At 40.1% G+C, this 26,051-nt stretch overlaps 2 protein-coding genes across 5 annotated transcripts in view; one reads left to right on the plus strand and one right to left on the minus strand.

Annotated features, from left to right (window-relative positions):
* The window catches only part of BABAM2 (BRISC and BRCA1 A complex member 2), a 462,266-nt gene extending 457,217 nt beyond the window's left edge, over positions 1 to 5,049 (minus strand). For both annotated transcript variants that reach the window (XM_022574181.2, XM_089923326.1), the window contains exon 1: positions 620 to 5,049. The gene's annotated coding sequence lies outside the window, so the exon portion shown is untranslated. The remainder of the gene's footprint in view (positions 1 to 619) is intronic.
* Positions 1 to 26,051, plus strand: part of RBKS (ribokinase) — a 77,931-nt gene that overhangs the window by 22,163 nt on the left and 29,717 nt on the right. For 2 of the 3 annotated variants that reach the window (XM_022574177.3, XM_022574180.3), the window contains exons 3-7: positions 1,089 to 1,152; positions 2,301 to 2,363; positions 5,933 to 6,097; positions 14,022 to 14,113; positions 19,251 to 19,439. In XM_022574177.3, coding sequence (XP_022429885.2) covers positions 1,089 to 1,152; positions 2,301 to 2,363; positions 5,933 to 6,097; positions 14,022 to 14,113; positions 19,251 to 19,439 — 573 coding nt within the window. The remainder of the gene's footprint in view (positions 1 to 1,088; positions 1,153 to 2,300; positions 2,364 to 5,932; positions 6,098 to 14,021; positions 14,114 to 19,250; positions 19,440 to 26,051) is intronic. The other variant, XM_022574179.3, reaches the window with a different exon arrangement.

The following is a 26,051-nucleotide window of genomic DNA, read 5'->3' on the forward strand; positions in this document are numbered from 1 at the left end:
AAACCTGCACATGGATGTTTATAGCAGCTTAATTCACAATTGCCAAAACTTGGAAGCAACCAAGATGTCCTTCAGTGGGTGAATGGGGAAATAAACGGTACATCCATGCCATGGAATATCACTCAGCACTAAAAAGAAATGAGTAATCAGGCCACAAAAAGACATGGAGGAACCTCAGATGCATATTACTAAGTGAAAGAAGCCATTCTGAAAAGGCTACATGGTGTATGATTCCAATTATATGGCATTCTGGAAAAGACAAAACTATGGAGACAGTGAAAAGATCAGAAGTTCCTAGGGGCTAAGAGGAGGGAGGGATGAATAGGCAGAGCACGGAGGATTTTTAGGGCAGTGAAGCTACTCTGTATGAGACTATAATGGTGGATACATGTCTATACGTTTGCCAAAGCCCAAAGAATGTACAGTCCCAGAATGGACCCAGATGTAAGTATGGAGTTTGTGTGATAATGATATGTCAATATAGATTCATTGATTGTAAAAAATGTGAAACCCTAATCATGTTGTCTGTGAATGGAAGAGTCCAAAGGAAAAATCGAAGTATCATTACCAGAATGGATGCTAGGATGCAAAACAACAGAATTCCACTACACCAACTTACCCAAGTTAGCAAGGACTTTTTAAATTCCCTCCTCTTTGCCCCATGTCAGGGTCAGTGGAGAAGATAAGAAGATTCTAAAACACCAGGCAGGTCATTACAAAGATGCCTTCATTTATACTGAAGTATGAACAGCTGACATTCTTCATAAATATTGAGGATTGTTGATGGTGGACAGCTCTGTCTCAATGGCAATTTCCATATGAAAAGATCAAAATGAGAGTGAAGCTACAGAACTTGTGATAGTCATTAAATGTTTCACGTTTTAGGCAGGATACAAATGGAACATTAATATATAACAATTATTTGGGCTGAAATCAAGTATAGCATCTTACATTAAGAGGATTAATTAGTTAATGTTTACAAAGTACCATGCAGATATGCCCTTTTAAAATGCTAAGTATTCTAAAAACTACATTGTAGCATTTTACTAAATGTAAAAAATCTAATGTTCATCATTTCTTTGGTACAGGTTGGCAAAGATTCCTTTGGCAATGATTATATAGAAAACTTGAAACAGAATGATATTTCTACAGGTAAAATTTCATCTTTCTTAAAGTTAGTTTTTATAACTTTCTTCTGGAATCTGGTTACAAGTTGAAATTACAATAGAATTATTAGATCCTCCCCTGGTGGCCAGAGAATTTTTATGCACAGCTTTGTCTAGTCTTGCTTAAATATCCTTTGGTTAATTCTTTCATGTACGTTTCTCCAGACAGGAATAAAATGATAGGAGGTTACAAGCATTCATCTCATAGAAATGTTTCAAAAGTTGGGCTTCCCTGGTGGCACAGTGGTTGAGAGTCTGCCTGCCGATGCAGGGGACATGGGTTCGTGCCCCGGTCCGGGAAGATCCCACATGCCGCGGAGCGGCTAGGCCCGTGAGCCATGGCCGCTGAGCCTGCACGTCCGGAGCCTGTGCTCCGCAACGGGAGAGGCCACAACAGTGAAAGGCCCGCGTACCGCAAAAAAAAAAAAAAAGTAGGTGACAAGAGAAAACAGGTGCTGCATTCACAAAAGATATCTTAAGAAAAGTCATTGAATGTCATAGCTGGAAATGATCTTAGAAACCACTGATGCTGATACCATCATTTCACAAAAGAGAAAACTGAAGGCCAGATTGGTTCTGAATTTGTCCAAGAGCACACAGTTAGCTAGAGCCAGAGCCAGGACTGGAGTGCAGGTCTTTGGCTCCAGTTCAAGGCTCTTTGCTGCTGCCAAAGGCTGCCTGATCAACATTTCCATTTACACGCCAGACCATAGTTCTTAAAGAGATGCGAAGCTTATGAAAATGAAGAAAATCAAACAATCTCATTTTATGAGTTTGACCTTTAGTCTTTCATCTCAAGTCTGTCATTTCTTTCACTGAAGAAAAGAAATATGGTGGTCTAGAAAAATGCATATGTGTACAACTGTGAATAATCTGAAGGCATTGGAAGCGGGGGTGGTTTGCTGGGTTGCCACTAATGTAGAAAAAAGGCGCAGCTAAGTGTGAAGACTTGTATTTTTCTCATTGTATAGGTGATGGGTATAAATTAGCACTAATTACTTATTTCTTTTTTATCATTCCAGATGGTTAAAGGTTAAAAAGTTTTTCCAAGGATTAGTGGTGCATTGAAATTGTTAAAATAGATTATCCTTGCCAGGCTGTACATACGTGACTGTGATTTCCTTTTTCTTTTAGAATTTACATATCAGACTAAAGATGCTGCGACAGGAACTGCTTCTATAATTGTCAGTAATGAAGGTATGTGTTTCACATATTGGAGTATCATTTCCAGAACTAGAGCAGAAGCATCAATTTTTACCCTATTCCTATGGATCTCTTACCATAACCACCACTCCAAGTTTTAATGTATGGTCTTTCCAATCTAAATATATATGTTGCCCTTTACTTATACTTCCCTAGTTGATCATTCAAATACAGAATTGTCCATCCAATACATATGAAGTGGTATAGTTGCCTCAAAATTATACTTATATTCTGTAGCATCCCATTACCCTTCATGTGAACCCAGAATTGATATTTCTCTCTAAAGTAGTTAAGTATTCATCTGTCATTTCAGTTACACTAAGTAAATAAATGTAAATAGATAGGTGCAAAAGAAAGTTGATGAATCATATTTATAGAATATTTACTGAGCAAATGGCAGCAACCAATTACTTCTAACTTATTGTTAGTGTTCAATTTTGTCTGCTCTTTAAACAGCAACCAAATCTCAAAAGTCTATATATACAGCTATGCCTGTCACGAGGCCTTGCAATAGTTGAAACATTTGTCTTTTAAAAACAGAAACTTCCAGGATTTCACTGGTGGCACAGTGGTTAAGAATCCACCTGCCAATGCAGGGGACACAGGTTCGTTCCCTGGTCCGGGAAGATCCCACATGCCGCTGAGCAACTAAGCCCGTGCGCCACAACTGCTGAGCCCGCATGCCACAACTACTGAATCCCACGCACCTAGAGCCCATGCTCTGCAGCAAGAGAAGCCACCACGATGAGAAGCCCGTGCACCACAACGAAGAGTAGCCCCCACTCACTGCAACTAGAGAAACCCCGCGCACAGCAACAAAGACCCAACACAGCCAAAAATAAATAAATTTATCGGGGGGAAAAAAACAGTAACTTCCCTTTACCCTCAAGTAAACTTTTCATAATTGCTGCCAACTATTTTAAGTATAAAAACACCTACATAAGATTTTTTTTCTTTTTCTTTTTCTTTTTTTGCGGTACGCGGGCCTCTCACTGCTGTGGCCTCTCCTGCCACGGAGCACAGGCTCCGGACGCGCAGGCTCAGCGGCCATGACTCACGGGCCCAGCCGCTCCGCGGCACGCGGGATCCTCCCGGAACGGGGCACGAACCCGTGTCCCCTGACTCCCAACCACTGCACCACCAGGGAAGCCCTACATAAGATTTTTTAAAATTAGAATTAACATTCAGAAGGACCAAGCATTTCATGGAGCACCTAGGACAGAAGAATCTACTGCATTGTGAGAAGTCACAAGTGCGTTGTTTTAAATTAGGATTTCTCACAATATGTCTTTTATTTATAATGCAGTTTCACAAAATCATTTATCATGAAGTTATGGTATTTTTAGTTCTACTTTAGTGATCTCAAAGTTGCAATAACAACCCCCCAAAAAATATATTCCACTTAAAGACAGTAGACAAAAGATTTCATTCTAACAACAGTCTGTGTCCATTATTTTAAGCTACATTTAAGTAATTATTGCTGCTAACAGCAGCTCATTCCCTGTCTTAAACCTCTTTTTTGTGTTCTAGGGATATCGAGTTCTGTTTCTTTCTTATCTGTGTAACAAAATACTGCATTTTCCGTGCAAAGATATTTAATATTGTGTATGGGGTGCCTGTTACGGTAGACTCTGTCTGGTTTATAGTGTATGGTAATGCCCTCGAGAGTATAGATTGTAGTAGAAGAGCTAACACAAATACCCAGAGAGGCAACAATCAGCATCTTTAAATGAAGGGATGAGTAGCAGTTTTGACAAGTTTAATTTGAGGCATGAACAAGCTCGCCATATGGCAGTGTCCACCAGACAAATTTCGTCTTGGGCTTTGTCACTCATCAGCCAAGGCCAGGCCAGAAATGTCTATTCAGGAGTCAGCAACACAGAGCAGCAGTTGACTGTAGCAGAGAGAATGAGGTCACTGAAGGAGAAAGGCGAGGAGGTATGCTGTCTTTCAGTGTGCGGGTACTTTGAATTTTTCCAGTACTGAGATAGGGTTTATGCTGAACCATCCCCACTTTATTAAGTCCTCCTTGGCCAACAGACACATCTGTGGTAAGATGATAGGCCAGCATGTGTTCTGCGGTCAGAGGTAATTTTAGGTCACGTCTATACAAGATCAGCACAAGCAGCCTAGAGCACAGAAAAGACTGATGCAACTCATCCCCCTAGGTCAGGCTGTCCTATAGGATATAATGCAAGCCACGTCCATAATTTTACATTTTCCATTAGCCACATTTTAAAAAGTAAAAAGGAACTGGTAAAATTAATCTTAATATATTCACTTAACTCAATATATCCAAAATATTGTCCTTTCAACGTGTAATCAAAATGTTCTTTAAAATTAATGAGGGACTTCCCTGGTGGTGCAGTGCTTAAGAATCCGCCCACCAATGTAGGGGACACGGGTTCGAGCCCTGGTCCAGGAAGATCCCACATGCCACAGAGCAACTAAGCCTGTGCGCTACAACTACTGAGCCTGCGCTCTAGAGCCCGCAAGCCACAACTACTAAAGCCTGCTCGCCACAACTACTGAAGCCTGCGCACCTAGAGCCCGTGCTCCACAGCAAGAGAAGCCACTGCAATGAGAAGCCCACACACCGCAACAAAGAGTAGCCCCCACTCACTGCAACTAGAGAAAGCCCACACGCAGCAACGAAGACCCAATGCAACCAAAAATAACTTAATTAATAAATTTAAATAAATAAAATTAATGAGATATTTTACCTTCTTTTCTTACAACTTAGTCTTTGAAATCTGCCATGTATTGTACGATTGAAGTACATTGCAGTCTAGACAAGCCACATTTCAAGTGCTCGGTCACCACATGTGGCTTGTGCTCATGACTACCGTATTGGACAGCACAGCTCCTGAGAGTTCACCTGACAGAGAAAATGCACCACCACGCCTCCCTCACTTGTGTGGGATTGTAGAGAGTGGGTCCAAGTGATAAGCATACAAGATTCCTTAGTCCTGCTTCTGTTTGATCTAGTACAGTATAGGCCAAATATCACTCTCTCCCTGCCTTAAGTTATCTCATATAGTTTTTCATGTTTGATATCATAAAATGTGTTTTGATTTACAAAATCACTTTTCTGAATACCCTGGGGTACACACATGAACTGACTGCATGTTAAAGAGCATGAGTTTTTAGCATTAAGCAAGCTGATTCCTATTTATACTCATCATTATGACCTCTGTCATTTAGGATTCAGAATCTTTACCACATATATTGTACCAGCCATTTCCCATAAGAGAAAACTTTTAAGTATGTTATATATAATTCATCAGCTAATATTCTTTGTAAATATATAAGAATATTGATAAGGGAAATCTTTTGTTTTAGATTTTTTCTCAAGATGATCAGAATAACGTGATACCTACAGAGATGTAAAGGAAGATCCATTAGGAATATGAAATTTAACCTGAATGGCTTAGAAATGCTAGAATTAATACTTACAACACATTTTATATATAATGACTTTCTAAGGGTGATTTTAACATTGCAGGATGTCGTTGCTTGGTTTTGCTTGATTTTTAATATAAACATGTAGAAATTCTTTATAGGCCAGAATATCATCGTTATAGTGGCTGGAGCAAATTTACTTTTAAATCCTGAAGACCTGAGGGAAGCAGCCAGTGCCATTAGCAGAGCCAAAGTAATGATCTGCCAGCTAGAAGTAACTCCAGCAGCTTCTTTGGAAGCCCTGAGAATAGCCCACAGCAGTGGAGGTAATTCTACACATTTGTCCTTCTTTTTGTAAAAGCTTTTATCACGGTCTCAGTGAAAGTTAACCTTTCAAGTTAAGCAAAGCCATACTTTTTCTGCAGTAAAATATTCTTTCTCCCATCTGTGAGATTCACTGTCTTCCTGTAGTTCTCGATAATGTTAGAAAACCTTAAAAATAGTGAAAAAATAACATGAGTAGCATTTCTGATATTTTGAAATACAAATCTCCAATCTAGTTAGCAGAAATAATTCAGGTAGTAACTAGAATCTCTGAAGCAGCCCCTTGTCCAAGATACACTCTAAGTAGTAGAATGAGTTCCATTCTGACAAGCAGAGGTTAAGCTGCAGGTCATGTATAATCACTGCCCAGGTACATTTGGATAAATATCTCAAGGAACTGAAGATTTGTTCTTTCTCCTTTTTGTAAAACTTTATTGTCTTTTCTATAAACAACAGAAGATTATTTATATGTAATATTTTCTTTGTTGTCGGTGTCCTTTAAGCAGCTTTTTGTTTTGTTTGATCTTTGACTTTGGAAATTTTCAAACACACGAAAGCAGGCAGAATTGTATAAGGAAACCCATCACCCAGCTTCAACAGTCATCGACTCGTGGCTAATCTTGATTCATCTGTTCTCCCACCCACTCCCCTTCTCTCAACCCCAGCACATAACCAACTTTTTAAAACTCCAGATAGTTTCTTTCTGTTTGCTTCTTTTTTACCACCGACTAGTGGGGAAAGTGTCTTCTGAGTTAGAATCCCATTTCTGTTCCTTGTTAGCTTTGTGGTCTTAGCAGAATTATCTGACTTTTCTGAGCCTTGTCTGTTAAATGCATACAGAAATACTCCCCTACAGAATTGGTCTAAGAACGAAATAAAATATGATGCCAAGGATGGTGTAGTACCTCTCAGTAAACACCAATTTTCTTTTCTCTTTCACGTCTCTCTTTAAATTAAAATTAGGATAATATCCTGATCTCAGCACCCTTTGGTCAAAAAAATCAAAATAAAAAGTAGCCACTCTAAGACAGTGGCTTCTCCTTGATATTGTGGCCATAGTTCTGTGAATTATACTAAGAAGGAAACAGGGAGAGAACCACATTGACTTTTCCAGATAAAACTTTCTCATCAAGATACAAAACCAAAAAAAAAGAAGAAGAAAAAGAACAGTAAGTGTGTGTATGTATCTGTGTGTTTATATAAGTGATTCTCTCAAAGTGTATAGTGTTCTACATAGCAATAAATGGAAAATAAGTTACTGAAATGATTTTGTGGAGAATTTTAAAATGTATGTCCTGATTTAACAAATTTCCTCTTGGCAAAACAACATGCTGTGGCAAATTCTCACTGACATTTAATGTATTTTTAATGGACTCGAAGCTGTCAGAAAGAATTTTAAGCCAAAACCCATTTGGTTACATTTTCTCAGGGTGTCACAGATAAAGTCTAAGGCTTATGGTGAGCATTCTCTGCAATGACTGCACCCATCGTAATCAGGTGATGTGAGTACACCGTGCCACTTCATTCATGTTCCTGTCTTTCCTTGTACAGGTCAAAGTATATTCTCATGGAACTTCTTTTTTTCCTACTGTCCCTTGCTTCTCAGAGATGACTGTTCCCTCTGTCCTAGTCTAATGGCCTGTCACCTACCCATCTTGTGGCAGAGAGAAAGGTACAGGAACCACAGTTGAGGAGCTAACCTCTCACAGGTGAGGCTAGAGTTACCCAGAGGGACAGGCAGCCTGACTCGGGCTGTCATTTGTGTGGGGGGGGGGCGTCCAGCAATGCCTCCTCCATCACCTGCCAGGCAGCTCTTCTAGTCGAGGAGCTGGAGGATCTGGGGCATCAGGAATGGGTGGGGGTAGGTGATGCAGGGCCAAAGATCACCTAGCCTACTTCACATTGTTACTGAGAGCCAGCATGCCTAAGTAGTGATTCTGCATGATCTTTCTTATATAGTAATATTGGAAGTAGTAATTCCTGCACTTATATGTACTTTACAGTTTATAAAGCACTTTCATATATATTTGATCCTCAGAAAAAACCTTATGACAAAAATATGGCAGGCATTCTTCTCCCAGATTGAAGGCAAGAAGACAGACTCGGAGAGGTTAAGTAATTAGCTCAACCAAGGTCACTGTAGAAACCAGGATTACAGACTCCAAGACCCAAGTTCTGTATCCTAGAGCACATTTTAAGTAAAGAAACTGCCACATCCCATTGATATCAAGGAACTGAGCCTTTATGAAGAGAATCTCTAGAAAAGTGAAATCCATGAATTGTAACAATGTCCAACATGTAGCCTAAGCTTTGAGTGTTATTACTGCTCGAGTCACAGAGACAAGACCCTAGAGTGTTCTCAGCAATGTGTCCCCTATCTGCAAATGCCCATGCACACAGGAGCCTCTGTCTAGAACTCAACTGGTCCCCATTTGGTAGTTACCAGTCAGACACAGCTTAGATTTTATACTATGAGTGGGTGTGTGTGTGTGTGTGTGTGTGTGTGTGTGTTTGAATTTAATGCATCTTCATTCTCACCTGAGAGAAGAGTGGTACAATGAAAGGAGCACTGATTTGGGAGTCATGAAGTACGGCTTTGAATTCAGAATCAATCACTTACCAAATAGGGGACCTCATGCAAGTAAGTCAGTTCCTTGCACTGAGCCTCATTTTATTCTGTGAAACAAGGGAATTGGACTGAGAGCTCTCACAGTTCCTCAGTGTCGCAATGTGAGAATGGGCTGATCACAGAGCAGGCCCGGCAGAGCATAAAGACCTGTCGAGTGCTGAGTGTCCTGTCCATTACCCCACAAGGCTGCATATGTGCTAATCAGCATTATTCCATCAACAAGGAAGATGGTAAAATCCATGTCATCATCATCATCTATGGGTTTATTATCACAGCTCCCTTATCTATATACTTAGCTGTGTACTTACAAGCAGTGACGTTTGAATTAAACACATTGTATAATTAGATTATGTATCAGTTGTTAAAATACAGAGGAAAAGGCCCCCCGCCTTCATCTTTGAATATACTTTCTCAGAAATCGCTCTCTTTACCAATGAAAGCATTGGTTTTAAACAGCACCTGCAACACCAAAAATGACTTGGGAGCCCTCTACAGCCCCCTCCTCTCTAGGTCACAGTGGTGTGAGGTAGGCCCACGGCAGAGCTGCTGGTACAGCTGCTTGTGATGAAATTATGCCTGTTGGTTCTGGTCTTTATATCCATTTCAAAGCAAATGGGACATTACAGGAACAATTATAAATAATTGAGATTGTAAGATCGCCAAGATTAAACTCTAGGTAGGACACAAAATATCTTTTAATGACACTTTAGTCCTTTTCCATTTGGCAAACAGAATTTCTTGGCTGGCCACCTTGACTTTCACAATAACATGGTCCAACACATAGCCCAAGCTTTGGGTGTTTTTGATGCTCAAGTCACAGAGAAGAACCTCTAGAGTGGGAGACTGCCAAGCCAGTGTTTTGGGTAGCCCAGCCTTCCTATGGTTTCTTTACTTAGGGTGATTTTCTTCCCCTGTTTCTCTGAGCTCGTTATTAGGGCCTTCTTAACTGTCCAGCCTCCTGCCCTCCATGGTGACATCATTAAGAGCTTCCACCTCATTTTCCTGTCTTTGCGCCTGTACAATTGCCTCCCTGGGCCTCACCAGTTCCTCACTGACATTATTGCACCAGCCATTGACATGCTGTTAAGACAACTGGGAGTTTAGTCCGTCATACGTTGTAATGAATAATAATTACTGTTGGGTGCTGTCAGTCACCTCTGCAACTTCAAGTTACTCCACGGTACATCCTGTGTTCTCTAGTTTTGCATGGTTCCAGGATGACATCAGTTTTTTTTTTCATCTTGACTATTACAAATTTGCATTCTTCTTTGATGAACTACATCTACTAGTTCTTCGCTTTTTTTTCATCATGGTGAAGTATTCATGCTTATTTATGGTAGCATGAGCCAAAGAGACTCCTTTCTTTATGGTATTTTCACTTTTCCCCTAAATTTAGTTATTAGACTCTAAGCCTATGTATCCAGTTTCTTTTGGTAAGAATGCTTTCCCTTGGTAAGATACAGGCAAATAAGATTTGCTTGATTTTTATACAGTATTTACAGTCAAATTAAATTGTAGAATTTCTCAATCCAGCAGTTGTTGCTTAAAATTCAATGTCACTGTTTCTTTAAAATTTGTTTTTGGGACTTCCCTGGTGATGCAGTGGTTAAGAATCCTCCTGCCAATGCAGGGGATACGGGTTCGAGCCCTGGTCGGGGAAGATCCCACATGCTATGGAGCAACTAAGCCCATGTGCCACAACTACTGAGCCTGCGCTCTAGAGCCAGCGAGCCACAACTACTGAGCCCACGTGCCACAACTACTGAAGCCCACGCACCTAGAGCCCGTGCTCCTCAACAAGAGAAGCCACTGCAATGAGAAGCCTGTACACCACAATGAGGAGTAGCCCCTGCTTGCCGCAACAAGAGAAAGCCCATGTGCAGCAACTAAGACCCAGCACAGCCAAAAATAAATAAATAAAATAATTTCTTTTGTTTTTATTGTGAAAAATTTCAAGTATGGTAAACTCATATATACTCTCATTTAGCTTCAACAATTATCAACACTTGGCCAATCTTGTTTCATCTATACCCCAACTTATTACTCCCATCCCCCATTGCAACCTTGGATTATTTTGAAGCAAAACCCAGACATTACATCATTTCACTCACAGTGTACTCATTTTTTCCATTACATCATTTCACTCACAGTGTACTCATTTTTTCTTTTTTTTAATCTGTTGTGTATCTATACACTAGCAATTCTTTTTTTAATTAATGAATTTATTTATTAATTTTTGGCTGCGTTGGGTCTTTGTTGCCGCACGCCGGCTTTCTCTAGTTGCAGCGAACGGGGGCTACTCTTTGTTGTGGTGCACAGGCTTCACATTGCGGTGGCTTCTCTTGTTGCGGAGCACAGGCTCTAAGCACGCGAGCTTCAGTAGTTGTGGCACACGGGCTTAGTTGCTCCGTGGCATGTGAGATCTTCCCGGACCAGGGATTGAACCCGTGTCCCCTGCATTGGCAGGCAGATTCTTAACCACTGTGCCACCAGGGAAGCCCAGGTACTCGTTTTTTGATGTGAGATATTATATATATTTTAAGAATTATGTCTTTCATGATGTATAGCAGTTAATCTGTGGTCAGATTCATTCTCAGCCTTTTGTAACTAATCACTTATTAGTTTAGTGAGTAACCTCTCAGGCTTTTCTATGTAAGTGTATAAATGTAAATACACATATAGTTATGTTTTATTTGTTTTGTTCAAAGTGAGGGAGATCCTACCGTAGACTTTATTATAAAACTGCCTTTTTCACTTATATAAATAAATTATAGAAGTCTTTATGTGGCAAAACAGAGATCTGCTTCATTCTTTTGAACAGCAGCAGGGCATTCCATTGGACGTATGTGTCATAATTTTTTATCCACTCTGATAGATACTTAGGTTTCTTTTGGTTTTTTTTCTGTTACAAGCAGAGCTGAATGAGCATCACTGTACCTCATCTTTGCAGGCCTGTGTATGTCTGTAGGACAGGGTTAGAAAAGGAATTGCTGGATCAAGGATCTTTTAGGATAAAATGGAACTTTTATAAGAAGAATGGCTCTACCCTATTGTTGCATACTGATAGCTTGCTCTAACTTGTGCTCAGAGCTGCTGAGTGCCGCTTTGAGGATCAGATTAGGTGAGCAATGGTGTTTCAGTTTAATGCTTGAGGAAAATAGGGAACAACATATTTATTTTGAAAACCTAAAAAGTAAACGGGTGTGTTAGAATGCTGGGCAATGATGGCTTTTATGCATAATTGACATCTCTGAGACCTTGCAGAAGCGGGAAAACCAATGAGAGAGATTTTTGCCAGGCTAAAAACTCCATCAGAAGGCAGAAGAGATGGGTGGACAGGCAGGGGTGTTGGGCTATGGGTAAAGGACAATATAGTAACAGTAATAATCCTTTACTTTTGTACAACACTTCATAGTTTACACAGGGCTCTTACATCCATGTTCTCATTTAAGCCCCACAATAACCCTGCGCAAAAATATGAAGAGCCAAAAATATACCATAGAATTTCTGTGAGTGGACATTCTGGATTCTAAAATAATGAAAATATGGGAATAGTGTTAGCCTATAAACCACTGGACGAGATCCACTGACTGAACCAAAATGTTAAGTAAGACCAAAGAAGGTGCAGCAGTAGATTAGCTAGCCTCCCCAGGCAGAATTAGTGGACACCTTCCACTAGTCACATGCTGATACACACCTCCCTAGGAACGTGGAATGCATCAGCGCCAAACTAGCCATGGAACAGCCACGTGGAGAACTTCTCAATGTGCACGCTCACTGACCTTACCCCCAGAGATTCTGATTCAGTGGGTTTGAGGTGGAGCCCAGAAGTCAGGCATTTTAATAAGCTGTCCTAGTGAGGCTGATATGCAGCCAAGTTGGTGAACCACTGTTCTAGAAGAGTCTCTGGGGACTGCAGCTAGAGAGTTTTACTCTATGAGTCTATAGTAAATTAAGGTTACTGAACACACGTAAGTCCGTGGACCTGGGTAGAAGAAAGAAGACCAACCAATCTAGTTGGGCACTCTGGTGGATAAGTGTTTTGACAGAGGGACAGCTTCCTATGAATATAAGTTCTAAATACTTAAAAAAACAATTTACAAAGTTCCAGAACAAAGGCTGTTTTTAAATATTGTGAATTGCCATGGGGGGCTTGTGTTGCTATGGACAAAGTCCTGGCCTAGAGAGGCAACCACTTTAGAAACGACCAAACCCTGGACTTCAAGCTGGAGGACCCTGGGTAGGGACCCAGCTTAACCATCTCCCAGTGTTAGAACCTTAGACTGACCTCATCTCTCTGAGGTTCACTTTCCTTCTCTGAAAAATGTACTTCTTCTAACACTGCAATGGCTGTGACATTCTCATTTTTCCTCTTTCCGCTGTCCCCATCCATCCTCCTCTTGTAGTCTGAGCTAGCTCTTAGCCTGATTCAATTTCTCCTCCTTTATCAACCTTTCCTTTACATTCCCAGATTGCCCACAGAAGCCAAGACTATAAGCTTTTGTGTGAATGTGTATGTTTGCATGAGTAAGTGCAACATATTTGGAAGACATACATATAGGTGTTCAAAACGTGGATATGTACATGAACTTCCTACTTACCATTCTTACCAGGAAATTTTTAAGCTCTTCATTGTTTCCTTTCTATCGTCTCTTTTTTACTTTCCTGGAAAATGGATTTATGAACTAGCCTTGCATCTAAACACTCACAGTAACCCACAAAAATGTTCACCAGCCTGCATGTTCACATTTATACATGTCCTTTCATGCCACAACATTCAAATTTTTCTTTAATGTTCTTGTTGTCCTTTGTCATAACTTTGTAATCACCTTAGTTGTAAATATTGATGCTTGCCCTTGAAGCTGAAATGTTGTAAAGTAAAAAGTAGAGCAAATGGACATAACAAGGAATTGCTACTAGGCTATCACGGAGATTGAGATTCCAGACTTTTCTACATCTGTAACTAAGTTGATTTTTTTTTTTTTTTTGCCATACACGGGCCTCTCAGTGTTGTGGCCTCTCCCGTTGTGGAGCACAGGCTCTGGACGCTCAGGCTCAGCGGCCATGGCTTATGGGCCCAGCCGCTCCACGGCATGTGGGATCTTCCCGGACCGGGGCACAAACCCGTGTCCCCTGCATCGGCAGGTGGACTCTTCAACCACTGCGCCACCAGGGAAGCCCTGATTTTTAATCTAATGGGGAAAATGGTTGTACTTGGGGATTTCCCTTACTCAATGTCCATAAATGCACCATGTTAAAAACGATAACCACTGAAACCCTTTTGCACTCCTTTGTAGTAAAAACACTGTTCAACCCAGCGCCTGCCATTGCTGACCTAGACCCCCAGTTCTACACTCTCTCAGATGTGTTCTGCTGCAATGAAAGTGAGGTAAGGATGGAAGGTTTTGCTAATTCCTTGAGAAACCAGAAGACTTTCATGTACGTGGATAAAGCAAAGAAACAGGACTTACCTCATCAACTTGATTGCATGTGAATTCTTGGGCATAACGAAAACAGATTTTTTTGGATGACTGGGATGTAGAAAAAAAGGAAACTAGTGAGTCCTAGAAGAAAAAGGATTCCCTGAGTCATACCCATAATTGGGCATTTATCAAACCTCAGCTAATTTTAGTCCCCACCCTGCCCTCATACTATTAGTTTCTGTTTTCTTTTTTAATCATTCCATATTGTATGGACTAATTACTGTTAGTATTAGAGTTGCCAGAGATAGCAAACAAAAATACAGGATGCCCAGTTAAACTTGACTTTCAGGTAAATAAGGAATAATATACTAAACATACCATAAAATTATTTGTTGTTTATCTGAAAGTCAAGTTTAACTGAGAGTCCTATATTTTATCAAGCAGTGCTAACTAATGTACAACACTGGAGCATTTGCATTCTGTTGTGAAGACCCTGTGATTGCACTGGTGGACAGACAGAGGTTCTCCATTGATGCCATGGGAAGCCCTGGTGGCCACTCTGTTAGGGGAGCACCGTCTCAGTCCACCTGAGGGTCATAATGTATATATCTGCCTAAAATCTCTATCAATATATTCATATCGTGCCATTCTAAAGCATTTTAGGAAGAAAATTTCAATATTTTCCCTCTTATAGGACAAACAGTATTAGACCAGCACTCTCCTCCAACATTGGGAGGCAAGACATATTATACAATGCAACATACAGAGAAAGAAAGTTTATAATTAACGACCTATTAGTTTTTCATTTGGTGCAAAGGCTGAATGAAGGTTTCTAGGATTTCCTGACCTGCCTTTTTATTAACTTCATCTCTCAGAACATAAAGGAAATAAGAAAGAAGACTGCAACAAGGAAGCTAATTTTAAGAAGCCACAATAGGTTATGCAATATTTTTGAGCAACCACCATGGCCAGGCATTGTGCTAGGAAACAGGAATTGCTGGAGAGAGTGACCATTTCACAATAAGAAGTTAGATTACCCTCAATGCCAAACTGGCTTAGATTTCCCTTCTAGATACTTACAGAGCATCTCTAATGATTCTTCAGACACTCATCACAGCATGGACTGCTTGTTCAATACCTCTGTCTTCTCCTGGGAAAGAACAGACATCTCTTATTCACTATTGTATCCCAATTGGTATCTATTGCTGTATAATAAATTACCCCCAAATCTAGTAGCTTACAACAACAGGAATTATTTATTGTCTGTCATGGTATCTGTGCATCAGGAATCGAGACAGGACACAGTATGGCTTGTTTCTCCTCTACGATATCTGGGGTCTCATCTGGAAGACTCAAAGACTGGAATCATCTGAACCTTCTTTCACTCACATGCTTGCTAGTTGATGCTGGCCATTGGCCAGAACACTTACACATGGCTTCTGCTTGTGGCCTGGGCTTCTTCACCATATGGAAGCTGGGTTCCAACAAGATACAGTCTCCTGAGAAGGGGTGAGGGAGAGAGAGCGCAAGAGCCTGGCAGAAGACATGGTGGCTTTTATGACTTAGCTTTGGAAGTCACACAGCATCTCTTCTGGCCCACTCTATTGATTGACGTAGGGAAGTCCACCCTGGTACCCCACCTCTCAATAGAAGGTTGTCATTGTCACAGTGTGAAAAGAGCATGTATGATGTGATACATATTGACAGTTATCTTTAGAAATTATCATCTGTTATACTGTGCTCTGCACAGAGTTGGCACCTAGTAAATGCTTATTGAATGAATGAATAAATGAATGAACTCTGGTCTTTAAGGAAATTGATCTCAAAGGGAACTCTACTCAATACTCTGTGGTGACCTATATGGGAATAGAATCTAAAACATAGTGGATATATGTATATGTGTGGCTGATTCACTTTGCTGTACAGCAGAAACTAACACAGCATTGTGAATCAACTATACTCCAATAAAAATTAATTTTAAAAAACTTAATAGAAAAAAATTTTTAAAGCTTAACATTCTCATAGATGACTTCTAATCATGATAACAATGTAAATTCATGCTTTAAGATATTCCCTCTGTGCCACACACAAACCATTGATATATAAATACAAAAAGAGACAATGAAAATATACTCACAAGCTCAAAAACAAGATAAATAACTCCACAGATCAGAAATGGAACAGAATCACAGAGATTCAGCCTTGGGTGTGCTGTACTCCAGTCCCAGAAGCTGGCATTGCCTCCCATGGGTAATGGGCACTGAAAGTGTGCCACTCATGGGAGACTGGAGCAGTGCCCAGGCTAGAAACCAGAGATGCTGGGCTAAGGCCTCTCTGCTAAGGAAAAAGAGTGGAAGAAGCTGCTATGCCTGCTGCTTGAGGCTATAACATATAGAAAGCTCCCAACCTGCAGAGACAGGAGGACAGAGAGCCTGCCTCTGATCAGGAAGAAAACCAAGCCAACTGATGACTTAGTGACTGGATTGGCGGTTAGTGCCAGAACCCCCCAGAACAGGAACTCTCTGTTGCCGACCTAACACCTGGCTCTGGTTTAGAGACCCTTGGGGACCTAGTGGATGCAGCTGTAAAACCACCAGAAAGGCAGGGATAAACCTGATTGGAGTGAAATGTGCAGACTCTCCAACTCACTGCGAGCAGAGTGAGCCTGCAGATGAGGAAATGTACTGCTGCTAGAGATCCAGCAAAATCAACAATCTGAAGAGAAACCTGCCCAAGATGAAATTCAAATAATAAAACAACACAAAAAGACTTTTAAAGTAAGTATGATTAAGATTCTCATTCTTTAAAAAAGGAGAAGAAATTGTGAAAGAAAAACAGAATCAAAGCAACAGTCTGTGAATATGAAAACCAACCAATTAGAAGTCCTGAAAATGAAAAAGTCATTGAAAAATTTTTAAAGCACTCATTAGAAAGATAAACATCAGACATGAACTGAAAGAGAATCTTGATCAATTCACCTGGAGGTAGAAAACTCAATTCACCTAGAAAATAGCATGGAAAGAAAAATAGTTTCAACTGTTAAAGAGGAAGTTAGCAGCTTGAGAGGCTTCAACATGTGTCAAATTGGAATGAAGGAAGAAGAGAATGGAGGGAACTGAAGAGAAGCTATGTTAGAGGGAAAACTGCAAGGTGTTTTCTAGAACTGAGAAAAGGCATGAGCTCTCAAAAGATCAGAAGTGTGTTAAAAGACCGCATAAGATAAATAAATATAACTTTCTGCTAACATACATTTTAGTGGAACTGCATAAAATCAAGGGGTTTAATAAAGATAAAAATATTTTTAAATAGCCAGAGGAAAAAGGATTACATGCTTGTAAAAAGGGAAAATGGAAAAAACCAAATTGTCCATGAAAAAGAAAACAGATTTTGTTTAAACTGTAGCATGTATATGCAGTATGGAATACAGTGCAGTTTTTTTTAGAAAGCTACATATATCAACACAAATTTTAAAATGTTAAGGTGAAAAGTACAATACTAAATAATATATATGGAAAATATCATTTAATTTCTTTAAAGAAAACTATTGGAAGCAAATAAAGTAAAATTTAATAAAGTAAAATGTACTAAAGGTGGGTGGTAGGTACATGAGTGTTTGTGCATTATTTTTCATGTTCAGGATTTTTCATTAAAGAATAGCTGTTTAAAACGTTTTTAAAAACCAGAAGAAATCGATATTTCTGAAAATAAACTATCCAACTCAACAGAAATATCCCAGTAATGAAGATCAATGCAAAACTTATAAAAAGAAAAAAGAAAGTGGCCTCACAGTATAACCCACACAGACTGAAAGAAAGGGTCTATGGAAAAGATGGTAAGGGGGGCGCTGGGGGGTACATGGTCAAGTTAATGAAACACATGCTCCTGGGAAGACTGACACCAAGAATGAGCAGACACTGTGGGATGATTTACAGGCACCAAGAAGGGTTAGTCTGGGCACATTCAGAGCAAGCACAGGAAGGGATATACCCCTTCTTAGGAAGAGATAGTATATGATTAAACTGTAATAGAGAAAAGACAAAATTTGGTTATAAGCTTTCTAAGTCAAAAAGTATCATATAATTCATCTAGTCCAGTGAATTTTCAGCTGCCAATCCCAGAACCATAAAGGTTCCCTGGAGATGCTGGGCGGGTACCTGGGGGATGAGGAAGCAGGGCTGCAGCCCCTCACCCCTATTTCATCCAGAGGATTTTTTATATTCTAGGAGGAAACTACTGATCCTGTCCAAGCCCTACATTTTACAGACTTTATGTGACTTGGGGAAGTTTCCAGAGTTAGTGAGTAGTGGAGGTCTCTGAACATCAGCACATTGCTTTTTCTGCTGTATATCAGAGACTCTCCTACTCTGCTTCCATTTGCTCAAGCAAAACAAACAAAAGAAATGAGTGGTCTGCAAACTAGTAATATGCAAAAGGCATTATGGCCCAAGAGAAGCCTAAAAGAATTTAGGTGTGAAATTTATGGGTATGATTTATACCTAAAATCATTGGCAGTGGCCCCTTCCTTTCTTCTTTTCCTCCCTCCCCACTTCCCTTATTTCTTTTGTAAAACTCTCTTTGTTCCTCCTAACTCTTTACTATGAAAATCATCACAAATAAGGAAAAGCTGAATGGGCAATACAGTGAATACTCATATCCTCTCCACCAAAAAAGTTGTTAACATTTTGCTGCACTGGCTTCCCCTCTCCCCTGTGTGTATTTATTTTTGTTTTGGTTGAATTATTTGAAAGTTGCAGGCATGATCCCTCACCCCTAAATACTTCAGCTTGCATCTCCTAAGAGGAACCACAATACCATTATCACACCTAGGAAAATTATCAGTAATTCTATACTGTCATCTGATATTCAGGCCACATTCAAATTTCCCCAGTTGTCCCAAGAATGTCTTTTATAGCTTCTTTGTTGTCATTGTTATTATTGTTTTATTTTATTTATTTTCCTGAGCCAGTATCTACCAAAGTTCCCCACTGCATTGGTGGTTATGAAAAAGAAGGGAGACATCGCCTAGAAAAACAGATCTAATCTAGAAGCAGACCCAGTTACTTATTCTCACCACAGTTTCTTTTCTTTTTGTATGTATTTCAGGCTGAGATTCTGACCAGCCTTGAGGTCAGTAGCCCCTCGGATGCTGGGAAGGCTACGTTGGTGCTCATGGAAAGGGGCTGCCAGGTTGTAATCATCACCTTAGGTGCTGAAGGATGTGTGATGCTGTCACAGAAAGAACCTGTCCCAAAGCACATTCCCACAGAGAACGTCAAGGCTGTGGATACTACGGTAGGTTTTTCAATTTCAGAATCCTTTTTGTCCCTTGAAAATCATCATTTAGTAACTAAGATACTGCACCTGAATTTTTGGATCACGCGGTAGAGGCCCTTAGAGGTAATATGGGGGAAGCGGACAATCAGGCAGGAGAACTGTATCTTAACCTTTTCTAACCCACTGTAGGACTTTATACAAGTCACTTAACCTCTCTGAGTCTGTTTTCTCATCCATAAAATTGGAATATCAGTAAAATTATAACCATATTACCTATATTCATTCATTCATTAAATAAGTATTTATTAAATACCTATTATATGCCAGTTATATATTAGGTACATATATATAGTGATGAACAAGACAAAGTCTCTGCCCTCATGGGGCCTAGATTTTAAACAATAAACACATCGCCAGGTCTTACAAGCCTCTTGTGTGGAATGAAATCACAAGGACCACTGGTTATTATATTGTAGTAATAATAGCATTACGACGTGCTCACTGTGTCTCTTTCACATACCTCTCATTTAATCTTTACAACAACCATATGAGGCAGGTACTATTATCCTCATTTTACAGATTTAGAAACTTGCTCTAGATCCTAATGCAAGGAAGTAGCAGAGCTGGAGGTTCAAAACTTAGACACTTGTGTGAGGTGCTATGTTAAGGATAAGCAGGTTAAGTGGACAAGTCACGGCTACAGAGCAGGGATGAAAAGGAAGCAAGTTAGAAAAAGGCTCAGGGTTCCTCTAAAGCTGGGGAAATAAAAATTATTTGCTTATGGCCTAGACTAGAAAAGTAAGTAAACGTCAAGGACAAGAAATTAGAGTTGAGGAAGAATAAAAATTTTAGGGTTTTTACCTATAAGAAACTGACATATTATTATTTATAAAATGTTTATTTCTTTGCTTAGAAAAGACTTTAAAATGTGGGTCATTTATCAAAAAAAGAAGCCTAAGGGCATCTGATGAAGTTTTAGTTAAGAATATGCATTGAAATAGATAAGTGCAAGGAATGCTTTATTACATGAAATTACATCCTGATTGCCTTTGTGTGTGTGTGTGTCTGTTTTTTTTTTTTAAGTTACTTATTTATTTTGGCTGCGTTGGGTCTCCGTTGCTGCATGCAGGCTTACCCTAGTTGAGGTGAGCGGAGGGGCTACTCTTCGTTGCAGTGCGTGGGCTTCTCGCTGCGGTGGCTTCTCTTGTTGTGAAGCACGCGCTCTAGGCGCATGGGCTTCAGTAGTTGTGGCACACAGGTTTAGTTGCTCCATGGCATGTGGGATCTTCCCGGCCCAGGGCTCAAACACGTGTTCCCTGCATTGGCGGGCAGATTCTTAACCACTGCACCTCCAGGGAAGCCCCTGATTGCCTTTTAAAATGTCTTTTATCAGGAATTTGATAAACTATACTTGGCGATGTTATTCTCATCATATTTATTAATTTCTGAAACCATTAGTTTTTCTGTTTTGTCAAGGACAGTAACCTGAATTTGAGAGATTCCTTATTAGTTCTGAAGTCAATCCTGCATTAGACTAAAACTATTCCAGGTCCTGAACTAAAGCAGAAGAGTTTGTTCTTCTTTTGCTAAAAATAAAACGAAGGGTCCTCATGAAGCGATTGGACCTCTGTGACTGCCCAGAAGTGGCTCAGCCTCTGCTTTCAAAGTCTGTGTCAGTCACGACTCCTTTTGCTCATAAGCACCAGGAACACAACTCAAACGGCTTACACAGAACAAGGGATTTATTTGGTGCACATAAGTGGAAGGTTGGAAGGTACGGCAGAATGCAGAAGCTAAACCGTGTCATGAAGTTTACCCTCTCCCTGTCACCCTCTCCCTGTCAGCTCTGCTTGCCTTTTGGTGGGCTTTGAGCTCAGACAGGTACCCTCCAGGTGGTGGTCCCTGGCAGCACCCTACTCACACTGTGCCTCACATCATGTCCCCATCCCCAGTGTCAAATAAAAATCAAAGAACTCTCATAAGAGGATGGGAAATGGATACTGATCAGAGTAAAACCACCCATGCCCACCATGGAACACTCATGTAGAAACGCACTGCTTGGGCATAGGATTAAATGATGGAGAAACTGGCCTTGGAACTGTTCAAATTTGAATCAGTAGTAATAATCCTCAAGAATTTCATGTTGAAGGATTGGATTTCACAGATCATGACAGATTATAACTTTGAGCATCTTATGTACAGCGATGTGCACCAAGGAGGTTTTCACACTTTGCTGATACAGTTTTGTGCTCTTTCATTTGGTTCCTTAGCACTTGCAGTTAATTTCTAGGTTTCAGGAAAGGTGAAACACAGTGAGAGTTCAGAGAGAACAGATTGCTTAATGCTTGGAGGCAGGAGAGAGAAAATGGGATCGGGAAGATCAGGACGCTGGATCGGGATCAGCAGGTTTTTTCTGTAAAGGGCCAGATGGTAAAGTTTTAGGCTTTACAGGCCATATGCGTACATGCTCTGCTACAAATACTCAGCTCTACCGTGGTAGCATGAAAGCATCCATAAACAACTTTGTATGCTATTGAAATTAAGTTAGTATTAATCTAAACTAGATTAAGGTGTTAACTGGAATCACCAGTGCAATCACTAAGAAAAGAACCAAAAAACAAAAAACACCTAAAAGAAACAAGATGATTAAAATGGTACACTAGAAAATATTTAACAAAAACAAGACGGTAATGGAGGAATAGAGGAATAAAGAAGCTACTGGAAGATATGCTATTGTAAACTGGGATAAAACTAAGACAGGAAGATATGAGATCCAGGAAACAGGTGATGCAACTTGAGAGAAGTCAGTGACGATGAGGGAAAGTTCCAGGACAATAGCTATGCAGGAAGTTCAGATTAGAGCAGGAGCATGGCGGGCTCTGGAAGGAATGTCTCCCAGAAACAAAAAAGAAAAAAGGAAAAAGAAAGAAATAGTGGAATATCCAGATATCCAGTGTGTTTGAATATGCACAAAAATTTTTAGCTCTTGTAGAATTTGATGATGAAGTAGTAATTAACATGTAGAAAACTGAGGAGATTTAAAAAAAGCAAATTTTTTCCTCTAGGTCATCTGGAATCTAAGGGGAAAAGGTATGGTTAAGTAAATATAAATTTTGTACACCACATGGCTATGAATACATAGTCATAACAATGTAAGTGCCAATTATTGATTTAACCAAAGATAGAGATTATAATCATACTGTGAAAATGGAAAGATAAAGTGAGTGTGTATTTGTGTGCACATAGGGGAAGATAAGAAAATTAAATGCTCATCTTCCATTGTTGGAACTCAAGAGATAATAACTAAAACAGATTTTTTTTAAAGACAACAGTATAAGCATACTACCAGAAATAGAAGATAAAATCAGAAGAAACCAGTAAAAGAATTTAAAGTATTTGCCTCATAGAAATAGGAGTGGAGAGGGATGGGGCATTTACACTTTAAGCTTTGTCTTTTTAAACTATGAATACAGATGGCTTGGATTTTTTTTTTTAAGGCAAAACACAATGAGATACCATTTCACACCCACTAGAATGGCTATAATCAAAAACAGATACTGTTGACTAGGATGTGGAGAAATCAGAACCCTCAAACACTGCTGATAGGAATGTAAGATGGTACAGCCACTTTGGAAAATGCTCTGGAAGTGCTTCAAAAAGTTAAATTTAGAGTTACAACAGACTCAGCACTTCTACTTCCAGGTATATAGCCAAGAGAAATTTAAAAAACATATGTTACACAAAACCTTATACACAAATGTTCACACAGCATTATTCATAATAGCCCCAAATTGAAAACAAACCAAATTTTCATCAACAGATAAATGGAGAAACAAATTGTGGTATATACATATGATAGAACATTATTCAGCCATAAAAAGGAATACTGATACATGATACGGCATGGATGAACATCCAAAACATTATACTAGGTGAAAGAAGTCGGACATAAAAGGCCACATACTGTAGGCTTCCATTTATATGAAATATCCAGAGTAGGTAAATCTATGGAAACAGAAAGTAAATTGACAGCAGAGGCCGGAGAGAGGGTAGAATGAGGAGTGACTGCTAATGTACACAGGGTTCCTCTTCGGGGTGATGAAAATGTCCTAGAATTAGATAGTGGTGATGGTTGTAAAACCTTGTAAATATACTTAGAACCACTGAATTGTGCACTTTTTTAAGGGTGAATTTTAAGGTATGTGTATGATATCTCAATTGAGAAGACAAAGGACAAACAAAAACAACAAAAAGGCACTTCACTAATGAGTGGATACTCTCTCAATAAAGAATCTTCTACTTAATTGCTGTACTGAATCTACTGACTGGGCACTTAACATCCCCCCAGTGGAACCGAGGTGACACAGGAAACAAGGGTAGTTATTTTCTGGGTGTAGAGTCTCCCTCAGCTTTTTCATGCTGTCTTTCTCCTCTCATCCAGCACTCATTATTAAAATTCTTGCCTGTCCTGCACACAACTGTTCAGCTTCTTCATAAGTCTGGTAAAGAAGAGCTAATTCACCTGGTGAGTGAGGAACTCCCAGGGAGGCATTTTCTTCTGAACAGATGGGCTCCTTCCCTTTCCTGTCAGGAGGGTGTCACTTGCTCTCAGGCAGTTTGTAACCTTCTCTCTTTTCTCCTCCTCATCCCTTATGATGTTACACCTTCACAAAACAATCCTGCTGTGCAACCTAAATATAGCCAGTTTTTATTTGCCAATCATACTGGCATGGATGGTGGAAACCTCTTTAGTTAGCTGGCACGTTGTCCACTGGAGACAGCCTGCCCTAGCGGGAGCCATCGCCTGCTCTACGCTGTGCCTCTGCAGACTGCTATATCCAGTTTTGCCTCAGTGTTAATAGTTGGATATATCGCCTCTATTTTTACATCTGTTTTTCCCCTTGTACTAAAGTGAGATGGTGGCAGTAGCTGCAGATGTCCTCAGCTCAGTTTGGAAGACATGACAGATGTGTCTCTTCTCCCATCTCTGGCGCTCATGTCCTCACTCAAGTCCTTGCAACCTGAAGGTCAGGGTCTTTGCCTTCTTGTGTCTATGACTGCACTGAATATTCGCTCCATAGTCAGAGTTACATACATATAAGCATGGTGACACTTTAGGATTACTGTAATAGTGTGATATATTGTAACCTTAATTATCCTTGGCCTATAAGCTCTGTAAAATTCCTGATTTATAAATTTCCTCATGTAAATGGTTAAGTCCTAAAGTCTACATTGACACTCTTAATTTCAAGAATTCAGCCCCTAAGCTAAATTTGTCTTCTCAAGAATCACTCACTTTGTAATAAATCATCATAATTCAGGATATGTAAAGCCAGAGTAATCAAAGGCAAGGGGCAGGGGGGACTCATCTTCCCTATTTTTTATTCCTCTTTCTTTCTATCCATTGCATTTGAGTCCTGTAGTATTCACGGTTATTGGTGAGGCATGAGGCAGCATCAGCCCAGCTGCATGGATGCCCCCAAGGGACAACTTGGGGCTGGAGAAGCAGCTCCAAACTAGAGACTGCACCAGTAGGAAGTGGAATCATTTCAGTCACAGTTGGCGTGGAAGCACTCATGAGGGCAGGGTGATTGCTGGGGCTGGTGGATTACCCACAGTTTTCCAAGGTAACTCCTCCTTGGTGTATTCTCCCCATCCTGGGGTCTGGCCTTCTGCCATCCAGGCTGCTCACAAGCATAGGCTCCCATTAATCCACTTCTGAGGTACCATCCAGAATGACAGTTCAGTCATCCAACATCTGAAGGGCCATTATTTCCATCTTGGTGTGACCTTCCCCCCAGCCTACACCCTCTTCCCATCCCCAGCCGCCTGGCCACTGGAAAGCCAAACTAATTTTGTCAGATGTAAGTAGAACGATTGAATTTAGGTGCTCTCAAGAGATGTTTCTCGAGAAAACTCCGGCAAACTCAGACACTGTTTCCTGCTGAGCCACAGTCTTGCTGAGAGGACTGAGTACTCACCAGGTCTCCCATGGCACTGCCAGAGGTAGTCTTTGTGATGCTCCTTAAACTGTGGTTCCCCAGCAAACCATTCTTTCTTTCTCCCACCTCCTTCTTTCTGATCAACATGTACATTCCTTGCATTTGTTAATAATTGGTGGAGTTGCTGAGGGGACTTTGTAGCTCAGTAGCCATTTTGTCCTTGAATAGAGATTTTGCACATTTCTGTCCAGAAGCTTCTGTTATAGCCAAAATGTTTGAGTGCCCCTCACTGTTGATTGCCAATACTTCAGAAAGGGTTGGGCCATAAAATACAGTGGGTAAAGAATGATAGAATCTTCGGTGCTAAAGAGGTAACTATAAAATAATAAGACTAACTGTATCTCCATATCAATTTATTATCCAAGAAGTGACTGTTGTTTCCTTCAAATTTTGACTTAGGAGAATTAAGTATATACTGATACTGCCAATACTCAAAGTACCTTGCGAAATGCTCTTTTAGAATTGCTTTGAGAGCCTTCATCACCTTTACCCCACCAGTCACTCTATTATTTTTTTTACTTTCTACTCATGAAATTAATACATGGTTAGTGTTCAAGAGGAGAAAAGAGCAGACAACACAGAAAGGTATAAAAAAGTCCGGGGCCTCCCTGGTGGCACAGTGGTTGAG

This window comes from Delphinapterus leucas, chromosome 13, assembly GCF_059928025.1.
Source record: "Delphinapterus leucas isolate spDelLeu-1000000601 "Yukka" chromosome 13, BTC_Dleu_Yukka2, whole genome shotgun sequence".
NCBI classification, from domain to species: domain Eukaryota; kingdom Metazoa; phylum Chordata; class Mammalia; order Artiodactyla; family Monodontidae; genus Delphinapterus; species Delphinapterus leucas.